The following is a 24,620-nucleotide window of genomic DNA, read 5'->3' on the forward strand; positions in this document are numbered from 1 at the left end:
GGTGATGCTATCTAACCAATCTCATCTTCTGTTGCCCTCTTCTTTTGCCTTCAATCTTTCCCAGCATCAGGGTCTTTTCCAATGAGTCAGCTCTTTGCATCAAGTGGCCAAAGGATTGGAGCATCACCATCAGTCCTTCCAATATATATTCAGGAAATCTTTAAGACTGACTGGTTTGATCTCCCTGCTGTCCAAGGGACTCTCTCAAGAGTCTTCTCCAGCACCACAATTTGAAACCATCGATTCTTTGGCACTCAGCCTTCTTTATGGTCCACCTCTCACATCCATACATGACTGCTGGAAAAAAAAGTCGCTTTGACTATATGGACTTCTGTTGGCAAAGTGATGTCTTTGCTTTTTAATACACTGTCTAGGTTTGTCATAGCTTTCTGCACTTACATGGTTCCGGAACATGTACTGAGTAGGTGTTGTGTCATCACTTCTAATCCTTACAAGAACCCCATGAGGTTACAATGAGAAGTTGCTGTAGCAGCTAGAGCTCTGGAGCTCTGGATGAAATATTTGCCTTTGTCTCCTTGCTCCAGATACAGTTGGATCAGCCCCTTGTAGACTATAGACCTTAGTGTAACTTACCAGTAACATTAGATTAGTTTTGCTTTGGATCCTGTGGTTGTATGTGACGTGATGCGTGTGCTTGATTACTGTCCCAGTGTATGATGGAATCCCTGAGCATCTCCCATACTGAACTCACAGAAGAATGGTCACAGCCAGAGAAATCCTAGAGGGAAAATTCTGGAACACAAATGGAGTTTAGTTTACAAGTTAATCAGCTATTTAGTCATATTCCCAGGTGGTGCTAGTGGTAAAGAACTGACCTGCAAATGCAGGAGATGTTACAAGACAAGGGCTAGATCCCTGGGTTGGGAAGATCCCCTGGAGGAAGGCATGGGAACCCACTCCAGTATTCTTGCCAGAAGAATCCCATGGACAGAGGAGCCTGGTGAACAATGGTCCATAGGGCTTCAAAGAGTCGGACAAGACTGAATCGACTTAGCATGACAACATGGTAAGAATTAAAGGTGACTGAGATCATGTTTCAGCTTTCCTTCTCCTTTGAGTGTCCTTGGACACCTGTTCTCTCTAAATAAGAGGAAGTACCATGAATTCCTAGAAAGTCTCCATGTTGCTCTTCTAAGGTGACTACATACTGGTGCTTTCTAGTGAAAAAAAGAGAAAATCTTTTTTTAAAATCCTCACTCTGAGCTAAGGCATATCCCAAGCCCAAGCAGACCTCGTTGCTTTAACCTCAGAACTCTCCATGGAGTTTCCCATATAAAACATAGAGAAAGTTGCAAACACTCTTATTAGGGAAAACTCCTTTATAGAGTCTTCCAGTATGACCAGCCCCGGGGCCATGTTGTTGAGTGCTCCAGCCTACTTTATTGTGTCTGTGCCTGCCTCTTTGTCCATCCTGGGTGAATGGACACGTGAGTTAGAAGTAACCACTTGGGAAAAAAGAAAAATGAAAAAAAGAAGTAATCACTTGGTTATTCTGAAGCTCTACTGGATGCTGTCTTTCTGACTTCCCTTTGCTTCATGTCTGTTATCTGTGGGCAAAGCCTGCCTTATTTCTCGTATGTAACTAAACTTTCTTTGGAGTCCTTGCTTCTCTGAGAAGGGAATTCATATCTGTTGAGGATATGCTAGACACTCTGCTCCATAGTTTTCATAATAATGAAGATAACTACTAATAATAGCATCTGATAATTATTTTGTAATGTTGTAATTGGGATGCCTGTTGCTATGCTAAGAGTTGTATCTTAAAGAGATAAGCTGAGACAAGTTTATGGGGGGCATGTCAAAGGGTTTAAGTTACATCCTATGTGAAGTGGGGATCCATGGAAGGATTTTCAACTGGGAATTCATGTGAGCAAGAGCCTTGATGACTTCAGGACAGTATTATGGAAATCAGTCATTGGATGGTACCACTGGGATTTTTGAGGGGGAAAAAAAAAAAAAGTATGTTTGCCTTTACCCAAAATGATCCAGACTCTTAAACATTTTTGGTTTTCATTCCTGCTGGTTCTAATTTTTTTCCCCATCTCATTACTTGCTATCAAGTTCTCAACTGTTGCTTGCTTATCTCATTATAGTTGTCTCCTTGGCAGAAGCTCAGACCTCTTTTTGATTTTGTAGCTGGAAAACCAAATAGAAAGATTTCTGTTGCAACTCCACATGAATTTTGAATTGTTAATGCAATGATTATTAGTAGCTTGTAAGTGTTGCTACTGACCATACTCATTGAGTGCTCTGCCATATCTTTTTAGTTACTTAAAGATTTCCCTCCTCATAATTTGCAGGCTGATTTTTCTGGTTAATTAAATACCAATTTTCAAATAAGTAGATATAAAAGAAAATGTTTGGGACTATGGCAAGCACTAAACAAATGCAGGTGGCATAATACATTTTCTAATTAAGCATACTTGTAGATGGGAAATTCAAAGAAGAAAGAGCTACAGATCTACAGTTTAGTGTCCAGTTGCTTTAAGCAGAACTCTTGGGTGTTGGTTGTTTCATTTTCAAGTGCTTTCATTGATTCCAGACCTCAGCCCCACACCAGGGGTTTGACAATAACATAGCCTTTGATTTCGAATTTCAAAGCCTGCCAGTCCAGAATGGTGGGATTGATGAAGGAGGAACCCTGGTACACAAGTAGGATTTCCTTGGGCGACAGGACAGAGTCCCACATGTATAAATCCCCGATCTCTCCCATAAAGGACTGGCTCTTATCATACCCTCCTCCATAGGAATCCTGCTCTTGCCCCAGGACAATCTTGGGGTAAGCTCCCACAGAATAACCCTGTTTCAGGCCCCTTTTCACCAGTGGCTTCCCGTTGACCCAGAATTCAGCGATGCCTGTGGAAGACTCCCAGCTGGTACAGATGTGCATTGGGCTGGGGAACTCCTAGGTAGCTCTAACAGTAACTTTGGCTTTTCCAATGTATAGACTGTACTCTCCAATTCTGTTTTTAAAAACTAGTAGCTCGTTATCCTTGCCATAGATGTTGTAGGAGAAGAGGCTGTAGGCCTGGGAGAGATCACTATAGGCTCAGAGACATAAGGTCAAGTTCTTCAGAGGTTTCTCCAGCTTTGTGATCAGGGTCACATGGTCAATGGAAGATTCTCTAGGGAACACAAATACCTTCCCTCTGAGGTCTGTGGATAGATAGGAAGAAACAGAGTGACCTTTACCATAAATGCAGGGAAAAAAGAACATTCAATCTTTTCTCATCTCATGTTCCTGGATCATACCCTGACCACCCTACCTGTCTGAGCAAAGGCTTCTGGGAGGATGATGAGGACAGAGACCCAAAGCATCAGTTTGTTCATGTTCTTGGCCTGGGGCTGTTATAGCAGCAACAGTGACCAGGATGAGGGTACAGAGAGCACAGTGGTTGTTCACCCAGTTTCTGAGATTCACATTCTTAGATCTCAGGCTCTTTAAGGTTTATATGCACCTCCAGGTGAGGATGGGGGATGGCGAGCAGCAATAACGTGTGAGTGATTTTCCAGGCCTGCCCTCTGATGCCACAGTCAGACCTATTGGTGGGGAAGGAAGAGCTGGAAAATCAATTTGAAGTTAGTTATTAGATACTGGGGATGGCCAGAGCTCCACCCCACTGTGACACAGATTCTGGTGCTGGGAGAGAGTGGTGTGGAGAATAGTGTTATGGAAGAGATGAGAGACCATGCCGGGCACATCAGGAGGGCCTGACTCCACTCTTCAGGGGCCCCTTAGTCTGATGGCCTTGTGTCTTCTGCTTGTGGATATTCTGGGATTCTTATTTCTACTGAAGACCCTGGAATCTTTTCCTCTTTGATTAATTCAATATGTATTGCTGAGGGGAGTGAGAGCTTTAGAGTGTATGCATGTTCTGTCTCCCTGAAGATTAGAGCTTTCTGTTACTGTCACTCAGCTCTGTTTCTTCTTTTGATTATCATGGTGTTTCTTTTTTTTTTTTTTAACAAAGTTTTATTGGAGTATATTTGATTCACAATGTTGTGTCAATTTCTGCTGTACAGCCAAGTGAATCAGTTATAGATATACATATATTCACTCTTTGTTAGATTTTATTCCCATATAGGTTATTACAATGTACTGAGTAGAGTTCCCTGTGCTATATGGTAGGTTCTTATTAGTTATCTATTTTATATATAGTAGTATGTATACTTCAATCCCAGTCTCCCAATTTATCTCCCCAACTCTTTCCCTCTTGGAAACTATAAGTTTGTTTTCTACAACTGTGACTTATTTCTGTTCTGTAAATAAGTTCATTTGTACCATTTTTTTAGATTCCACATATAAGTGATAGCATATGATATTTGTCTTGCTCTGACTTACTTCACTCAGTATGATCATCTCTAGGTCCATCCATGTCACTGTAAATGGTATTATTTCCTACTTTTTTATGGCTGACCAATATTCCATTGTATATATGTACTATGTCTTCTTGATCCATTCCTCTGTCAGTGGACATTTAGTTGCTTCTCTGTCCTGGCTATTGTATATAATGCTGCAATGAACACTGGAGTGCAGGCGTCTTTTCAAATTGTGGTTGTCTTCAGATATATGCCCAGAAGTGGGATTGCTGGATCATATGGTAGTTCTACTTTTAGTTTTAAAAACTTTATTTACTTATTAAGTTATTTTTTAACATATGCAAATTACATCATGAGAAACGCTGGGCTGGATGAAGCACAAGCTGGAATCAAGACTGCCGGGAGAAATATCAATAACCTCAGATGTGCAGATGACACCACCCTTATGGCGGAAAGTGAAGAAGAACTTAAGAGCCTCTTGATGAAAGTGAAAGAGGAGAGTGAAAAAGTTGGCTTAAAGCTCAACATTCAGAAAACTAAGATCATGGGATCCGGTCCCATCACTTCATGGCAGATAGATGGGGAAACAGTGGAAACAGTGTCAGACTTTATTTTTTTGGGCTCCAAAATCACTGCAGATGGTGATTGCAGCAATGAAATTAAAAGACACTTACTCCTTGGAAGGAAAGTTATAACCAACCTAGACAGTATATTAAAAAGCAGAAACATTACTTTGCCAACAAAGGTCCGTCTAGTCAAGGCTATGGTTTTTCCAATAGTCATGTATGGATGTGAGAGTTGGACTATAAAGAAAGCTGAACTCTGAAGAATTGATGCTTTTGAACTGTGGTGTTGGAGAAGACTCTTGAGAGTCCCTTGGACTGCAAGGAGATCCAACCAGTCCATCCTAAAGGAGATCAGTCCTGGGTGTTCATTGGAGGGACTGATGTTGAAGCTGAAACTCCAATACTTTGGCCACCTGATGCGAAGAGCTGACTCATTTGAACAGACCCTGATGCTGGGAAAGATTGATTGCAGGAGGAGAAGGGGATGACAGAGGATGAGATGGCTGGATGGCATCATTGACTCGATGGCTGTGGGTTTGAGTGGATTCTGGGAGTTGGTGATGCACAGGATGGTCTGGTGTGCTGCGGTTCATGGGGTTGCAAAGAGTCGGACATGACTGAGCGACTGAACTGAACTGAACCTGACTGTGGTGGGTCTTTGTTGCTGCACACAGCTTTCTCTAGTTACAGCTAGTGGGGAGTAACCTCTGCTTCAGTGTGCACGTTTCTCATTGCTGTGGATTCTCCTGTTGCAGAGCACAGGCTCTTGGTGCTCAGGCTTCAGTAGTTGTAGCACATGGGCTCAGTAGTTGTGGCTTGCAGGGTCTAGTTGTGGCATGCAGCTAAGATCTATGGGATCTTCCTGGACCAGGGATCGAGCCAGTGTCCTTTGCATTGCAAGGTGGATTCTTAACCACTGGACCACCAGGGAAACCCTATTTTTAGTTTTTTAAGGAACCTCCACACTGTTCTCCTAGTGGTTGTATCAATTTACATTCCCACCAACTGTATAGGAGGGTTCCCTTCTCTCCACCCTTGGTGGAGCATTTGTTGTTTATAGTCTTTTTAATGATAGCCATTCTGACTGGTATGAGGTGATGTCTCATTGCAGTTTTGTTTTGCATTTCTCTAATATTAGTGGTGTTGAGCACCTTTCCATGTGCCTCTTAACCATTAATATGTCTTCTTTGGAGAAATGTCTATGTAGATCTTCTGACCATTTTTTGATTGGGTTGTTTGTTGTTTTAACATTGTGCTGCATGAGCTGTTCTTATATTTTGGAGACTAATCCCTCGTTGATGGCTTTGTTTGCAAATATTTTCTCCCATTTTGTGGGATGTCTTTTCTTTTTGTTTATGGTTTCTTTTGCTGTGTGAAAGCTTTCAAGTTTAGTGACACCTGGGCATGGACCTGAAAGTCTAGTACTGTCCAATTTTAGGGCTAGTTAATTCAGCAGGTGAGTGTTTCATACTCCTAGCATATTCCAACTTCCATGGCCACTGTCATGCTTATCATGATGTTTCTTTATGCCAGAGTTTTCCGTCCCTCATTGCAACTGATTTTTCTTGTAACCTCTTTACTATTTGCAGAGATGTCAGCATCTGACTTGGTTTTCCTCTCTTCTTCTTTGGGTCCCTGGCCATTGAGGGTTCATTTATGTTAATCTTTGGTGATAACCCCATTAATATATTACACTTGCATTTAGTATTAATGCCCAGGTGCTACACTAGGTCCTGGAGGTTGAGTGGTGGCACAACCCCAGTGACCTCTATCTTTATCCCCTCTGCTATTACTTAAACTATGCTATTGGCCACCACTCAAACCTGTTCTGCCTCTAAGAAATCAAACTAAAGCTCTCCTTTCTAGCTGCATTATCTTCCTTTTTCCCTGTCCCTAAATTCTATGGAATCTTTGTGTTCATCCTCTTGTGCTGTCTCTTGTTCATTTTCTCATCTCTCAATTTATGGCAGACCTTCTGGTCAGCCTTTTTGACATAACAATTGCCACCAAAACACTCTTTCTCTACCATTGTTCAAATTATCCTTCTACCACTGAACTATGGGCAGTTACCACTCTCTAATTTTTTCTAAGCTAAATCCCAGGTGGTAAAACCTTATATGGCTTGTGGCACAGTAAGGGTTAGTTGGAGTTGGGATTATACCCCTTATTGTCTCATAATTAAATGCAGATCCTTCAGCTTGAAAGCCAGTGCCTTTCACAGTCTGGCTCCATTCTAGGCTTAATCTCTTAATCAAACACTGTTTTCTGGTCAAATACCTCTAACTGCTCTTTTTCATACATACCTGATTTTCCTAATTTCTTTCTATTTTTTAATATTTTTTTTTGCTTTCATTTTGTCTTGAATTTTCTTTATCCATCTCTGTTTCTTTAAATCCTAACTACTCTTCAAAATCAACCTCTAAAGTAATTCATTTCATGAAGACATCCTTGATGTCTCAATTAAACATTATTTCACCTCTTTCCAACTCCCCATGAGGTTAGGACCAAAGACTTTGGAGTAAAATTTGCTAGTGGTTGACTATTGTGAAAGCTACTCAACCTCTCTGAACCTTCCTTTCCTTTTCTGCAAAACAAAGATAAACCTTTCCACCTCACAGTGAGCATAAATGAGGTATTATAATATGCATAAAGTTCATGGAATGGTGTCTGGATGATTATTGTTGTAATTTTGAAGGTTTTATGGATGTCTTTCCCATATTTATAGATGTTAGTGTGTTTATCTCTTGTTCTTAGTCGCTCAGTCATGTCCAACTCTTTGCAAAACCATGGACTGTAGCCAATTAGGCTCCTGTGTCCATGGGGATTCTCCAGGCAAGAATACTGGAGTGGGTTGCCATGCCCTTTTCCAGGGGATCTTCCCAACCCAGGGATTAAACTCAGGTCTCCCGCATTTCAGGCAGGATTCTTTACCATCTGAGTCAACAAGGAAGCCCATATTTATCTCTTATCATCTCTTAATTGAAGCTGAGTATTTGGTCTTATTTATTTTTAGTTCACCCGTTTTACTTAACCGTTATTTCTGAACATGGAAGGAACCCAGTATGTATTAATATTTGTGGAATCATATAATTCAAGCAAAGGAGAGGAATTTTTACATAAAACAGTTTAGTAGCAACCAAAACCTCAAATCCACTTGAGTAACATAAGAAGATCTGCTCGAAATAGGAAATGGGATGCAACTTTTACTGGGAATCCAGGTACTAGGCTCTTCCCCTTCCCATATGCTAATTAATGTATGCCATGAAATTTAGAGAATATAGGGTTCACCAACTGCTTCTAGTTTTCATCTGAAATTATGAAATATCATTCTGTCAACCAAAGACGGTTTGGAGATCAATGTGGAAGAGAGTCTTCTCTAATGGGAGATGTGGGTGTGGAGCTGGCCTAGGAATATGGCTACTGGGGTCGAGTGCCAGAGTTTGTACTTGGATGTGAAAATGGTATGTTCAGTTCCTGTGAAGAGACCAGCAGGTCTAGAAAGTAGGTTTCAGAGTAGAATGGGAAAACAGAAGGAGAAGGGGGGCCTGATTCTGTTCTTTAATTTCCTTCTTTGGAATATGTTTCTTAGGCTTTGGAAGAAAACAGCCTGAGCTTCAGTCATATTCAAAGTGGAAACTCTGGATTCTTTCTGTTGCAGGAAGGAAAGTCCTGATGTAAGAATATAGGACAATGAATCCTGAGTCTTTAGAACTGGGTCGAGTTCTCAATGTGAACCAATCCCTGTGGTTGCTGAGAGGCTTCTGGGTGCCTTCCTGCCAGTGAAAGTTTAGGTGAGAAGTGCTGGTCCCTGTCTGGGTAGCTCTGGAAAGGCTGACGATAGGGGAGTAAAGATGGAAAACACTGGAAAGAGGCAGGGTCACTGGTGTGCCTCAAAGAGTATTGTCCTGATGCCCTCAGCTGGCATGCAATAAAACTTGCTTTCAGAGAGGATGGGAGAACAGGGCACTGGCAGTGCCACAGAAAGGGCATGGCATAAACTCAGATCTGGAAAAAGGCAGAGATGTGGCATCTAACTGAAGGTCATATGTTGTGTGTTAGTTGCTCAGCTGTGTTTGATTCTTTGCAACCCCATGAACTGTAGCCTGCCAGGCTCCTCTGGGTTACCAAGGGATTAAAAAATACTTGAAAGATACCTTCTAAGGCCTGGGGTATTTACAGAAGACACAAAGTCACAGTAACCCCTGGGAAAGACTGAAAAGGAAGAGACTGGAGGAGGAAAGAACGTGAGGTTGGAGAAGAGCACAGATTTTGGTGTGAATAAAGAATTACTTGTATGTGTTCTGTTGGCCATAAGGAAACTCAAGGGCATGCATTTGTAGTAGATGAAAAGAGACAGTGGAGACATTAAGAGTAACTGATTATCATCCTGAGAGGTGGTTGAGTAAAATCAAAGGTAAACAGTTTCAGACTGGTGGCAGGGTCTTTCAGTAAAAGTAAAAGTGCAAACCTGAGATTTAAAAAAAAAAATAAAGAGAAATAGACTATGGAACTGAATTAGGTTTTACTCTAAATTTCTGATTGCGTATAATTTGGAAAAACATGGTCCTTTTAATGCAAATAGAACAATTGAGAGGACGTTCATTTGGAAGAGGTGCAGGATAAATGATAAGTTTGGTTCCTAAAATGCTAAATTTGAAATGATAGTATGATCTACATATAGAACAGGCCAGTGGAGAATCTGACATATGTGAGTGCCACTTGGGATTAGAAATACAAACTTCAGCAGAATCAACAAATAAGTGACGATGAAACGAAAACAGATGATCTCTTTCAGTGGAAGGGAGAGGAGGGCAAAGGTCAGGGAACCAAGTACTGACGTAGGGGAGCATTTGCTTTTATGGAGTTGGAAGCAAGAGAAGAGTCAGGGAGAGAGACAAAAAAACAGTTTGACAGAGAGAAGGATGGTGTGTATAGTGTCATGGAAACCAAGTTAGCGCAAGTTTCTAGGAGGCAGTGTCGACTGGTATTAAATGCATCAGATCTAAGTAGAAAGGATGCTGGATTTAGCAATAAAAACATCATCGGTGACCTTTGAAAGAGCAATTTCCTTAAAGTGAATGTGGCAGAAGCCAGGTTGCAGCGGATGGTGGAGGGAGGAAAAGGGAGGTCTTTCCTTCCTTAGGAACCTGTGCAGTAATTCTGACAAGGAACAAAAGGAAAGAAGCAAGATTTCTATAGGGGACTTGGGATCCATTGTGTGTTTTCCATGCAGACTATAGATTGTTTTTGACAGAGACGCTATTGTGTTTTTGCTTCTCACCCCATAACATTTCATCCAATGACAGAGAAAAATCAGTGTTCACCTGAGATTATGACTGACCTTTCCACTAAAGAAGCTATTTCAGACTCTAAATGCCAGGTTCCAGGCAGCTGCTGGCTGACTTCTGCCTCCCTTTCCCAATTCTGGCAGCGTCACAAACCCACCTCTTCCTTTCCACGTCCTGCTGATATACAGGAGTCTTCCCTTGATCTCAGTTCTCTGTTCCTAGTTTCAGGGTTTGTTGGTAAAAGAAATTGCCTGATAAATTTGTCATCTTCTATCTACTTTTAGGTTCAGCCCTCTGTCTAGATAAGCCTCCCTCAATGAAATCTCACTTCTAAATTCAGAATTCAACTGTCATGCCCCTCCAGAATGTCACAGTATTCATTTCTCAACCTTGTCCTTCTTTACATCCCTGAATTATCACTCATTTGTTTGGAATCACTCATCTTCATTCTCATATTTATAAAAATATACCTTGATTGATGAAGTAGGTTTTTTTATCCATTAAAATTATTTTCTTTTTATTCCTTATAACCCATTGGCCAGCCATACACATCTCCTTGCTGTTTGTTCATCATCCCTTTGTGAGTATAGCATCTTGTGGAGGCGCTATGAAAAGAAGAAAAAAATAATGGCAGGAACTCAGTGGAACTGAGTCTTAAGTCTGTTGAAGAGAAGACTCTCTCTCTATAGGAATATATTTCTTAGTTTTACAGAGAATACACACATGGAAGACATCTTAGCTAGAGCTGTCTTGTTTCACTCTTGTCATCTTGTTCTGCCCTATGCCATATTTCTGCCTAGGACCTAGAGTCCATGTCAGGGCAAGAGAATTTTCCCATGTTCAGCCATTTAATTCACATTCCTAAAACTGCAGAATACAGAGAAAGAACCTCACCTGGCTGGGCATCTCCAGCTTTGTGAGTGTTGTGCATTATCTTCACTTCATCAGGGAACAGCACTGTTCTGGCTTTCACCACATTGGCTATGTCCTTCTTTCTGTTTTTTGTCTTCTTCACCACCACCAGTTGTTATGTGGTCATGTGAAAATTCCTGAGATGTAGAGTTTGTGAACAAGAGGGTGTGTGCCCCATTGATGTGTGTTTTCTTTAGTATTGGCTCAGGTGTAGTAGTTATCTAGATGTCATCTCTGCTCCATTTATACTTCTGTGATACTAAAGTATATTAAACTTTCCTTTATTGCCACTCCTATCCCTGACATAAACAGTTTATGTCCCACACATACATTCAGGTGTTCATGGATTTGCATCAACGCCCTCATCGCCTCCACTATGCTTTGGATTGCTTCAGCTCAGGGCTTTGCCCCCGTGCCCCCCACCTCACCGTGGTCGTTGTCTGGTGTGGTTGTGCCTCTGTCACTTAACTCAAGCCCGAACTGGTCAATTCAGTAGAACATAGACCATCTCAGAGATCTCCACCATTGTCATATGCTGTTGGACCTTGTTGTTTACAGTGTTGGGTACACAGAGGCCAAGGATACCATGTACAGAGTTGTGGACACAAGCATTTCTTAACAGATTGACTCATTTCATCAGGAGACCTTTAGTCCTGGCCAGTGTTTTTTCCTGCTTACAGACATTTCACAGCTCACGAGTAGACCAAATAGAAAGCTGTGTTGTGAGCTGGTTCACAGACTTAGCCTGCTCTTCTACTTATACTCTATAAAGAAGGCAGGAGCCAGGCTTTCTGATCAGGGTGCACATGACTACAGAGACGGTAACACTCCAGGAGAACGTTGACTTCTTTTTATGGAGGAACATGTTAATTGAAAATCCTCCTGGCTTCCACTTCACTTGGCCATTTGCTGCTTGACTTTTGTCCGTGCATGCATGGCACAGACCTAGTGACAGCAGTGACTTCAGTTAAAGAGTCCCATGGACCACCTGAGACTTCCCCCACTTCCATGATCTCAGTTATATGATCCTTAATAGGTATTTCAAAATGACTTTCCTTAACCATCCCTGGTTTGGGAAGATCCCCTGGAGAAGGGAATGGCAACCCACTCCAGTATTCTTGCCTGGAGAATTCCATGGACAGAGGAGAGCCTGGTGGGCTACAGTCCATGGGGTCGCAAAGAGTCGGATAAGACTGAGCAACTTTCACTCACTCACTCACTTCCTTAACCATTTGTTCATTGAAAAACAGTTGCAACAAGAGAGATCCTTCTTTCCATGAATTCATCCCCACTTAAAGTGTGTATTAAGGTGGAGTATCCTTTAGTTTTATAGGAGGAAAAGTCCCTTTAAAGTGACATTATTATTATAGCCCTGGAAATGGCACAGGGAGGACAGGGGGGTGTCTCTTCTCAAGGAATGATGTCTTCATTTAGAACTCTTTTTTTTTTTTATTAATTAGTTTATTTTCTATTTTTTAACTTCACAATATTGTATTTGTTTTGCCATACATTGACATGAAATTTAGAACTCTTTTAGAAAAGTTTATCTTCTTGTTCCTCTAAAGCCTTTGAGAATTGTTAATTCTATAGTGGCTATGTGGTAGCTATTTGGAGTAGATGTGGTTAATTCTGGGCAAGTGACTTTGATTGCTCTTTGCTAGCATTTTCCAATAAATTAAGCCCATATCAATGCCCATTTTCCCTTCTACTAGGTAAGTGCGGGCTATAAGTTCATTCCCGTCCCATGTCTTTTCCCAGTAGAGTTCTTGCTCTGAAGAGCTCTTCTTTGTTCATATATTACACTTTTTTTTTAAACTAGATGGGTGGTTATGTGTTTAATTAAGAAACTTTTATATACTTCGACTGTTAGAACTAGAAAATTTGTTGGAAAAAGCTAGTATAGTAACATCTATTTTTACATATTTCTATATTTTGGATATAAATGACACATTGCTATTTCAGCTCCAAGGTCAATCTTTCCATATTCCATTTTGAACACTTTTGTCATATTTTTAACCTCAAAATTAGGATTGAGGTACATTTTGGCCATGTGTGATTTTCCTTTCTTCAACAGACTGCTTAAGGTCAAGAGTCTCAGGCATTAGTGGTTGCCTTCTCCAGGAATTTCTGTTTTGTTTCACACAGTTGACTGGGAGGATTAATAGGTGATGCCAGTGTCTTAGGATCATCACCTGATGTACCATAAAGAGCAGTTCTGAAGTTGGAGTCCACAGATCCTTAAGGGGTTCTTGAATAGATTTAAAGGCATTTGTGAACTCTCTGAAATTGTGTGCAAAGTATTGTGAGCATGGGCACATGTGCATTTTTCATCAGATTTTCAAAGAAGTCTCTGATCTGCCAAAGATAAAAATCGATTGCTCTAGATTAGGGTTTTGTAAAGGTATTTTAACTCAGACCCATAGTAAGTAGTATATTTTGTAATGCTGTATACATGCATTCACACACACACACACATATCTATAAATACATCTTGATCCAAATCATCACAAAACAATTCAAAAGCTTAAGTCAGGAAAATCCCAGAATGTTTGAGAAATGACAGGAAGTCTTGTGTGGCTAGAGAGGAGTGACAAGAGTGCATAATAGAAAATATATTGATCAGAGCTGCCTTCATCATCATCAGTTAGTTCAGTCACTCAGTCATGTCTGACTATTTGCGACCACATGGACTACAGGATGTCAGGCTTCCCTGTCCATCACCAACTCCTGGAGTTTGCTCAAATTCATATCCATCGAGTTGGTGATGCCATCCAACCATCTCATCCTCTGTCGTCCCCTTATCCTTCTGCCTTCAACCTTTCCCAGCATCAGAGTCTTTTCCAATGAGTCAGTTCTTCGCATCAGGTGGCCAAAGTATTGGAGCTTCAGCTTCAGCGTCAGTCCTTCCAATGAATATTCAGGACTGATCATAGTCAGCATCACTAACAGCTATTCTCTCTCTTCCACTCCTGCCCAACCCAGGCAGCACTAGTTGCTCCTTTCTGTCTGTTGACATAGTTATTTGCATGTATTTTAAGTATTTTAGTATTATTTATCACGGTTTAGTCTATTAGGGATGTATATGTATTTTTTAATAGAAAATTTGTCATACTTTCACTCAAAATCTAAGTGCTGAGTATTTATAATGTGTCAATCACTGTCCTAAGGAGATAGATTCTGTATCCCTAAGGAACTCAGGCTCTCAAGAGAGAGACCACCAGTAAAAAAACAGGCATATTTCTTCATTGCTCTTTTCTTTATTGTGCTTTGAAGATACTGTGCTTTCTTTCTTACAAACTGATGGTTTGCAGCAACCTGTGTTGAGCAAGTCAGTTGGTACCATTTTCCCAAGTGGATTACTTTTTAATTAAATTAAGTACATTGTTTTTCTAAACATAAAGCTATTGCACACTTAACAGACTACAGTCTAGTGTAAACATAGCATTTATATGTTCTTGAGAAACCAAAAAAACTGTGTGGATCTCTTTATTGTGATATTCATTTTGTTTTGATGATCTGGAACTGGATTCACAGTATCTTTGAGGAGTGTCTGTATGCAGAAGCTGGGATGGGTACACAACTAGAGAGACCAGGGTGGTAGGGAGTGTTGGAGGAGAGTTTGGTCACAAAGGAATGAGCACTCAGTTCTACCTGGTGTAATCCAGGAGAGGATGAAGTCACAATGAAGGATTAGAGTATTCAACTAAGTGAATTGAAGTTGGGTAGGGTGAGAAGGATGGTGGTAAGCAAACGGAATAGCATGGCTAGCTCAGATTTGAAGGAACCTGAAGGAGAGGCATGCTTGCATCCATCTCTGTATTCCTGGTACCCAGCATGGGGCTGTTAACACAACTTTGGATGGATGAACTCATGAGCATCTACAAAGTACCATGCCTTGTGTTTGTATTTGTTTTTTTTTTTTTTGGTGTTCTGTAGCCAGTAGAAGCATCTGGCCTTATTTTCTCTGGCCACCTTATAGTCTTTCTTTATCTAAGGTGAAAAGGAGAAAAAAAACATGCTAGGAAAGAAAAATTCTATGGGCTCTTTCTTCCATCAGATCCCTCTAGCTTAGGCCAAGTTCTCCTCCTACTCCCTGTTTTTCAACCTATAAGAAACTGATTAAGGGAGAAAACAGCTTCAGCAAACCCAACGGTAAGTCAAACAAAGTCTTCATGAAGGGCACAAGTGCCTTTGGAAGAAGAGAGTACATGGCAGAAGAGATGAGCCTTAGCTAAAGAACCAAAAGATGAGCCCAGCACACAAACCACGTTTTCATAAAAGCAGATTTAAAAGATATCAGTCCACAGTGCAGTCTGCTGCTGCTGGTGCACGCATGTGTGTGTCTGTGTGTGGAGGGTGGTGGTGGCGGACAGGTGATACTGGGGGAAGGAAACTATTTGAAAGTCTAGAATGTGACAAACATTGTAGTAGAAAATCACATTACTTATTAATACTTCCTTAAAATTATATATTAATTAACTTAGAAACTTGTATTTTACATGTGTTTTCTAATTTGAGGGGTGTAATACTTTTGTAAGCATTATTTTCCCCATTTTACTACTACTGCTACTGCTATTATCAATATCAGTTCTGTTTAGTTCAGTTCAGTCACTCAGTCGTGTCCGACTCTTTGCGACCCCGTGAATCACAGCATGCCAGGCCTCCCTGTCCATCACCAACTCCCGGAGTTTACCCAAACTCATGTCCATCGAGTCGGTGATGCCATCCAACCATCTCATCCTCTGTCATCCCCTTCTCCTCCTGCCCCCAATCCTTCCCAGCATTAGGGTCTTTTCCAATGAGTCAACTCTTCACATGAGGTGGCCAAAGTATTGGAGTTTCAGCTTCAACATCAGTCCTTCCAATGAACACCCAGGACTGATCTCCTTTAGGATGGACTGGTTGGATCTCCTTGCAGTCCAAGGGACTCTCAAGAGTCTTCTCCAACACCACAGTTCAAAAGCATCAATTCTTCAGAGTTCAGCTTTCTTTATAGTCCAACTTTCACATCCATACATGACTATTGGAAAAACCATAGCCTTGACTAGACGGACCTTTGTTGGCAAAGTAATGTCTCTGCTTTTTAATATGCTATCTAAGTTGGTTGTAACTTTCCTTCCAAGGAGTAAGTGTCTTTTAATTTCATGGCTGCAGTCACCATCTGCAGTGATTTTGGAGCTCCCAAAAATAAAGTCAGCCACTGTTTTCACTGTTTCCTCATCTATTTCCCATGAAGTGATGGGACCAGATCACTATGGGTAGAGCTAATTTATGAGATAAATACTGCTCTGGGTTGTTTATATATGTTCAGTCTTTTAATCCTCACAGCAACTCTATGAGTTGGGTAACATATTCACACACACACACACGCACACACACACACACACACCACAGCCTTCCTAGGTACACACACACACACACACACACACACACACACACACACACACACACCATACAGCCTTCCTAGGTCCAAATACCTTTCAGTTCAAACATTACTGAAGTATGTGTATGTGCATATGTGTATACATAATATATACATATATAAAATTGTTTTTCTTTTTTTTTTTTTGGCTGTGCTGTGCAGCATGCAGGATCCTAGTTTGCTGACCAGGGATCAAACCCACGCTCCCTGCATGGAAGGGTGGAGTCTTAACCACTGGGCTGCCAGGAAATTCCCGAGATATGTCATATTATATGTTGCATTTTAGGCATGGAGGGTAAGAAGTTTGTCCTAGGACTCACATAGGGGAGTGGAATTCTGGGACTGGAACTCAGGCCCTCTGTCTCCATAGCCCACACTCATAAAAAGAGATGAAGAAGCTCACCAAAGTTCATACAATAAGTGACAGGTTGGGGCTTTGAAAGAATTGGGCTTCAGACCCACCCATGTGGACTAACTCTAAATTCCACATCCAGACTTATGTATTCTATCTCTCTTTCCACTACCTCATTTATCCATTCTCACAGGGTAAAGAATAATATGCATATAAACCTATTTTCAGACAACTGAACGTATCCTTTCTAGGTCCAAATACATCTCAGTTCAAACATTATTATTTTTAAAAATTTTTATTTGAGTATAGTTGCTTGACAATGTTGTGTCAGTTTCTCCTGTACCATTTTTCTAAATTCCACATATATGCATTAACAAATGATATTTGGCTTTCTCTTTCTTCACTGTATATGACAGTCTCTAGGTCCATCCACATCTCTGTAAATGGCAGTTTTGTTCCTTTTTATGGCTAAGTAATATTCTTAGCCATTGTATATATGTGGCACATTGTCTTTATCTACTCATCTGTTGATAAACATCTAGGTTGCTTCTATGTCCTGGCTATTGTAAATAGTGCTGCAATAAACATTGGGGTGCACGTATGTGTTGAAATTATTGTTTTCCTCTGGGTATATGCCCAGGAGTGGGGTTGCTGAGTCATATGGCAGATTTCTCAAAGATATTATCCTGTTCTTTGCCTTTGTAAACAAAGTATACTCACTTAGAAATTTCCTGGAGAGGTTATTATGTCTTGAGCTGTGGTGCATTAGTATCCTCAGGAATTTCTGAGATGCATGAGGGCTGTTGCCTCTATTAAATTATCCATAGATTGCAAAGAATTTTTGTGATTTTTTTAGAAAAATCTTTATTGAGATACAGTTTGTAGTTCATAGAATTCACCGTTTAAATATACAATTTAGCAGATTTCAGTTTTCATCCAGAGTCACTATCATCACCATAATTTAAATTTATAACATTTTCTCTCCCTAAATAGAAACCCTGTACCTAGTAGCAGTCACTCTTCATCTTCATTCCCTCCAGCCCCGAGTCCTAGGAAGCCACTATTCTATAAATTTGTCTCTATAGGTTTGCCTCTTCTGGACATTTCATATAAGTGGAATCATCTAGTTTGTGATCTTTCATGTGGCTTCTTTCACTTTGCATAAACTTTTCAAGATTCATCTGAACAATGTCGTAGCTAGTGTCAGTACTCCATTCCTTTTTATAGCTAAATAATACTCTGCTGTGTGAAGGTACCTTATAATTAATTTTTGAATGTTAAATCAGCTTTGCATTCTTAGGTTAATTCCCACTTGGTTATAACATATAATCCTTTTTTGTGTTGTGCTGACAACAATTTGCTAGTATTTGATTGAGGATTTCTACATCTATATTCAGAAGGGATACTAACCTGAGTTTTGGTTTCCTGTAAAGTCTTTGGTTTTAAGGTCAGGATTATACTGGTCTCAAAGGATGAGACAGCCATAGGTTTCCAAGTAGTATAAGAAGCCTTGAGTACCTTCCACAGAAGTGTAGTTTTCCCCACTGATTACCTCTTACATAATTATATTACTACATCATAATCAGGAATTTGACATAGGTGTGTGTGTGTGTTCACTGCTGTGTCATATTATCACATGTATAGATTTATGTAACTATGACTGATATTCTTTTACCCTCCCATTCATATCTTAAATATCTCCTCGTCATACACTGGTAACCATATCAGATAGGATTATAATATTTTTCTTCAACTATCAAACTTAATTTTGAAGACTCAAGAGGAGAAGACAAGTCTATTATATTTTTGCCTACTGTGTTTTTTCTTCCTTGCTAATGTTCCAAGGATATTTCTTTTACTCTATTTCAATTTAGAGAACTTTTAGCCATTCTTTTAGAGTAGGTCTGCCAGTGATGAATTTTAAGCTTTCCTTTCTCTGAATATGTCTTGATATCTCTTTCATCACTGAAGACTGTTTTCAATAGATATTGAATTCTGGGTTGACAGTGCATTTCTTTCAGCACTTGAAAAATATTGTGCAACTTCCTCCCATTCTCCAGTTTCTGATGAGAAATCCACTGTCATTCAAACTGTTTTCATTGTTTCTCTCTGGCTGCTTTCAACTTTTTTTTTTTTTGCCTCTTGCTTTCAGCAGTTTGACTATGATGTATCTTAGTGTGGATATTTTTTTGGTTTCTTCTCTTTGGGGTTTGCTCAGATTCTTGAGTCTGTAGGTTTATGTCTTTTGACAAATTTAGGACACTTCAGTCATATGCCTTCCAGTAATTTTTTTAGTTCCAGCCTCTTTTTCCTCTTTCCCTGGCACTCTGATGACATGAACATTAGATCTTTTATTATAGTCTTGTTCCTTATACTCTATCCATTATTTTTCAGTTGATTTTCTTAGTTGTTCAGATTGGATATTTTCTATCGTTCTATCTTCAAATTCAAATTCTTTCTACTGTTCTTTTCATTCTTCTGTTGAATTTATCCTTAATTTTGATTACTGTATTTTTAGTTCCTAGATTTCTATTTTGTTCTTCTTTTATATCTTTTATTTCTTAATTGAGACTTCCCTTCCCTGGTGGCTCAGACAGTAAAGTATCTGCCTGCTGTGCAGGAGCCCCGGTTTCGATCGCTGGGTCAGGAAGAGCCCTTGGAGAAGGAAATGGCAACCCACTCCAGTAATCTTGCCTGGGAAGTTACATGGACAGAGGAGCCTGGTGGGCTATAGTCCATGGGGTCACAAAGAGTCGGACACGACTGAGCAACTGACACTTTCACCCTTTCATTTTTTTGTGAGCTTTTTTGTTTATTTGTTTCAAGCGTGTTTGTAATTGTTCATTGAAACATTTTTATGTTTTCTTTAAAATCCTTATCAGATATTTCTAATATATATGTCATGTTGGCATTGGTATCTGTTGATTGTCTTTTTCCATTTAGTTTGAAGCCTTTCTGGGTCTTGGTATGATGAATGATGGTTGATTGAAACTTCAATATTTTGACTATTACGTTACAAGACTCTAAATCTATTTAAAGCTTATGGTTCAGCAGGTATCCTCTAACTTTGCTCTGAAGGGAAGGAGTGACCACCTCTTGATTTCCAGGTGGGGTGGAAGTCCATGTCCTCTGCTCAGCCTTTGTTGACAACAGAATGATTGAATCCTTACACTGCTGGGTTGGGGTGAGAGTTCAGGCTCTCCACTAGACCTGAACTGATAACCTTCTGGCTGTGAGAGGTAGGGCACTGCTTTATGGCCTTCTGTGAGGTCTCACTACATTGTAGGTGATGGCCTTCTTACTGCCGGATGGTGGTGAACATCCTGATTTTCTATTAGGCCCTCTCTGATACACCCCTGTAGGGAGCGGTAGAAACACCTATGACCTTTGCATAAGGTCAAAGTCTAGGCTGCCCACCTGGTCTCCCCTGAGACCACTGGAGGGAGTTCTTACTGCTTATCAGAGGTGAAATTCCTGGCTACACATTGTCTTTTTTGATACCATTCTAGTGAGGGGCTGTAATGTCTCTTTACAGACCAGCAAAAGTGGAAGCTGGGGCTTTCCACTTGGTTTTTGATGTGAGAAGTGCAGCTGGGGAAGTAGTTTTTCTGTGGTGTGTGTGCATGTGTGTGTGTGTTTGTTTTGAACAGAGTAGTCATTTTTCTAAGATTTTCTGTCTTGTTAGGATATCCTTTTACTGGTCCTTTTGTCTAGAGATAGCAGACCTTTCTAGGGGACCTCTTTTTGTCTGCATCCATTGGTATTTCAGGTTACTGGCTTTTCTAGTTTACAGTCTTGGGTGTACGAGGCCAAAAGAAAATGCAGTGATCTTACCTCAGGTTGTGTGGTCTCTAGCTGGTCTTTCTCTTTCTCTTTCTCTTCCTCTCCATCTTTTAGTCTTTTTATGTTTATTTCATACGCAATGTCCAGGGTTTTTATTTTTACTTAGAGGATAGAGAAGAGTACATCAAATTCCTGGAAGTGAAAGTCTTAGATATTGTTTATGCAATTCCTCTTTTAATAAGTATAGATAAGAAAGAGAAGTATGGGGACTTCCTTGGTGGTCCAGTGGTTAAGAATTCATGACTTCAAGGCAGAATGTGTGGATTTGATCCCTAATTAGGGAACTAAGATCCAACATACCATGTGGCATGGCCAAAAAATAAAATAAAATAAAAGAGACAGAGAAGTATGTGATTATATCATCTTTTATAGTTTCTATATAAGTACCTTTATGGAGTTCTTTGTTTTTTTCTCCTGTGGGTTTAAATTGTATCTAGTTTCACTCAAACAGGGGCTCCATATCAACCTAGAAGAGTGGGGTGGGGAAGGAGATGGGAGGAAGGTTCAGAGGGGAGGGTATATACATATATCTATGGCTGAATCATGTTGAGGTTTGATGGAAAACAACAAAATTCTGTAAAGCAATTATCCTTCAATAAAAAATAATTAAAAAAATTTCATCTAGTTTCAATTCCTTTCAGCCTGAGGAACCTCTTCTCTAGTATTTTTCCTAAGACAGGTCTGCCAACAGCATATTCTGTTTACCTAGAAATGTTTTTATTTTGCTTTCATTTTTGCAAAGTAGCTTTACTGGATATAGGACTCTTGGTTGACAGTATTTTCTTTTAGGACTTTGACTCTACTGCTCCACTGCCATCTGGTTTCAGTTACTTTCGATGAGAAGTCATTTGTTAATCTGATTGGGATTCTCTTGGGTATATGATTCCAGTTGTTTTTTTCTTGCTACTTTTAAGATTTGCTTTTCTATTTTTGGTTTTGACATTTTGGCAGTGATGTATCTGAATGGGTATTTCATTGTATTTATCCTACTTAGAGTTGATTGTGTAGATTAATAATTTTCCTCAAATTTGGGAAATATTCAGCATTATTTTTTTTTAGTTTCTTTTCCCCTCCTCTTTGATTCTACCACTATGCATATAATGGTAAGTGCTTTTGGTGCCTTTGGTATTCTGCAGTTTAAAAATAATATGCCTAGGTGTAGATTTTTTGTTATTTATTTTAGTTGGTGTTTTCTGTATTTACTGGATCTGTGGTTTAGTGTCATTAATTTTGGAAAATTTAGTCATTATTTCTTCAAATATTTATCCTTGTGCTCCTTCTGATATTTCTATGTGTTACATCTTTTGTGATTGTCACAGTTCTTTGATATTCTACTCTGCTTCTTCTATTTTTAATTCTGAATTTCAGTTTGTGAGGTTTTCATTGACAGCTTTTCAAGCTCACTCTTTCTTTCCTTAACCATATCCAGTCTGCTGATGAGTCCATTAAAGATATTCTTCATTTCTGTTAAAATATTTTTGATTTTTAACATTTGCCTTTGATTCTTTCTTAGCATTTCCATCTCTTTGATTATAATATCCATCTTTCTTGCATATTGTCCACTTTTCTCATTAGAATCCTTAGCATATTAATCATAGTTATTTAAAATTTCCAGTCTGATAATTCTAAAATCTTTGCCATATCCGTGTCTGGTTCTGAGGCTTACTTTCTTTACAGACTCTTTCTCTGTCTTTTATCATACCTTGTAATTTTTTTATTGTAAGCTACGCATGATATAGGCAATAGGAACAAGGTAAATAGGTCTTTAGTATGAGATTTCAGACATGTTTATCTGGCTAAGAGATAGGTTGTATTTACTGTTTGCTGTAGCTGTAGTTTCTCTAGGTCTTTGTTTTTTCTCCATGCTTTGTTTGGAGTTCTCTGCAAGCTGCTTCCTAAATAGTCTGTCTTATTGCTCTCTCACTCACAATCTACTGTCATTAGACTGGGTGTCTGATACTTTTGGTACGGTTTTAGAGAGGAGAGGTAATTAAATCTTTGTTTTGTAGGCTGTGACCTTCAGAAAAATTTTACTCTTTTCTTTTTTTCTCCCCTTATGTGAGCCAGGAAGGCAAAAGGGTACTTGAGCTGTCCAGTTACCTTATCTTTCAATCTTTGTATACTTTCTTTCACAAGTTGGGTAGCATTATTTAAATAGTTGTCAAGCTTTAATTTAGAGGAAAATTTAGGCAATCTTGGGGAATAAAGAGAAAGGCAAACTTCTTCTAGTCTTCTGTGCATCTCCCAACACCACTCAGCCCTAAAATTGCATACTGAATTTAGCAAGCACCCTATACTTAACCATTTCCACATTTCTTAACAGAGTTGTTGTTTTATAGTGTTTACAAATTCTTTGATATGTTCCACTTTAGGAAGATGTACTTAATTCCTTTCCCTTGAGTGTGGAATAGACTTAGTGACTTTCTTCTAATGAGTAGAAAAATGTGTATGTGTCAAAGGGTGACTTCAGAGCCTGGGTCATAACACTGCATTTTCCTGGTTACTTTCTTACCTACTGTTGATCACTCATGTCATAAGGACACCCAGGAAATGGTGAAGAACTGAAGCCTTCTGCCAGGATCCAGCAAGGAATTTAGGCTTTGGCTAACAGCTGTGTAAGTGAGTCATCTTGAAAGTGGCTTCACCAGTGCCAACCAGACCTTCTGATGGCTGTGGTCCTGGATGACATCTTGTTTGCAACCTTATTAGAGATCATGGATCAGAACTAACAGCTAAGCTGCTCCTGCATTTCTGACCCTCAGAAATTATGTGAGATAATAAATGCTTGTGTTTTAAACTACTAACACAGCTATTAGTAGTTTAGAGATTATCTGTTATTACATAAGCATATTCCTTGGCAGTCTTATCCTCCTACATAACATTTTCTCTCTCTCTCTGTCACATACTCTCTCTCTCTCTCATTTCCTTCAACCAAAGTCAAAAATATTTCTTCAAATCTAATTTCTTAAATTTTATAATTTTGTCTATCTCATCACATTTTAGTGCTATTTAACTACAATTTATAGTTTGCAATCTGAGAAATTACCTAGGTGATCCATACCCTGACCTGCTTCTGTTTAGGAATAAGAAAGTGCAGTTTTGGTTAGTGAGATTTTTTAGGGCTTTCTTCACTGAGGTCAGATTAACCTTGGGAAGTGGTGAATCCAAGAGCCAAAAGGAACCCCTTTGGATCCGGGGGTTGGCCACAATCTATACTTTCTTCATACGCTGAGAATCTTATCCAGAGTAAACCAAGTACACTGATTAAAAGGATGAAGGACAGTGTGCAGACATACGTGAGGATGGTATCATTTCCAATGACTTTGCCCTGGTGACTGGTATTGGAGGCTGGGTGGGGAGTGGTTTCTGTGTCAGTATACATTCATTTACTCAACATTTTTTTAAGCCTCAAGTATGTCTCAGACTTTGTTCTAGATGCTGAACACAGAGTGGTAAATTTGCATGCCCCCTCTCCTTGGAAAGCTTGTGTTCTGGTGGCTTTGAGGTTCAGTTGAGGACCAGCCACAACTGGCCCTAGTGAAAACAGTTACAGCAAAGACTTTTTGTGTATCTCTTTTTCTAGTCTCTATCTTTAAAGGTACTTCTGTGAAAGGAGAAATTCATTAACAAATTACAAATTAATTTTTTTTTGTAGGGAAACAGCTTCCAAAAATGATTATGAATTTCAGAGACTGAATACCCTGTGATATATCCACGTATCAGGATATTAGTCTTGAAGTCACTGTATATGAGGGAAAGAAAACTAACAAAAGAGGAAATCCAAAACCTGCAGATGCAAAAGAAGTGTCATTTGTTCAGGAAAGAAATAATGCCAGAACTATGGACACTTATAAAGATTCAGATCTTTGCAATCAAAGCTGGGCCTGGAGAGTAAA

General features: G+C 39.6%; 2 protein-coding genes across 2 annotated transcripts in view; one reads left to right on the forward strand and one right to left on the reverse strand.

Moving 5' to 3' along the window:
* LOC145505216 (uncharacterized) overlaps positions 1-24,620 on the forward strand; it is a 204,012-nt gene that overhangs the window by 91,071 nt on the left and 88,321 nt on the right. The window lies entirely within an intron of this gene.
* LOC145505578 (serum amyloid P-component-like) lies at positions 2,567-3,351 on the reverse strand. The gene is given in 2 exon segments (XM_081488032.1): positions 2,567-3,177; positions 3,288-3,351. Coding segments are annotated over 2 exon segments (675 nt in total).

The sequence above is a fragment of the Giraffa tippelskirchi genome, chromosome 5 (assembly GCF_054371585.1).
Source record: "Giraffa tippelskirchi isolate mGirTip1 chromosome 5, T2T-mGirTip1v1.2.pri, whole genome shotgun sequence".
NCBI classification, from domain to species: Eukaryota; Metazoa; Chordata; class Mammalia; order Artiodactyla; family Giraffidae; genus Giraffa; species Giraffa tippelskirchi.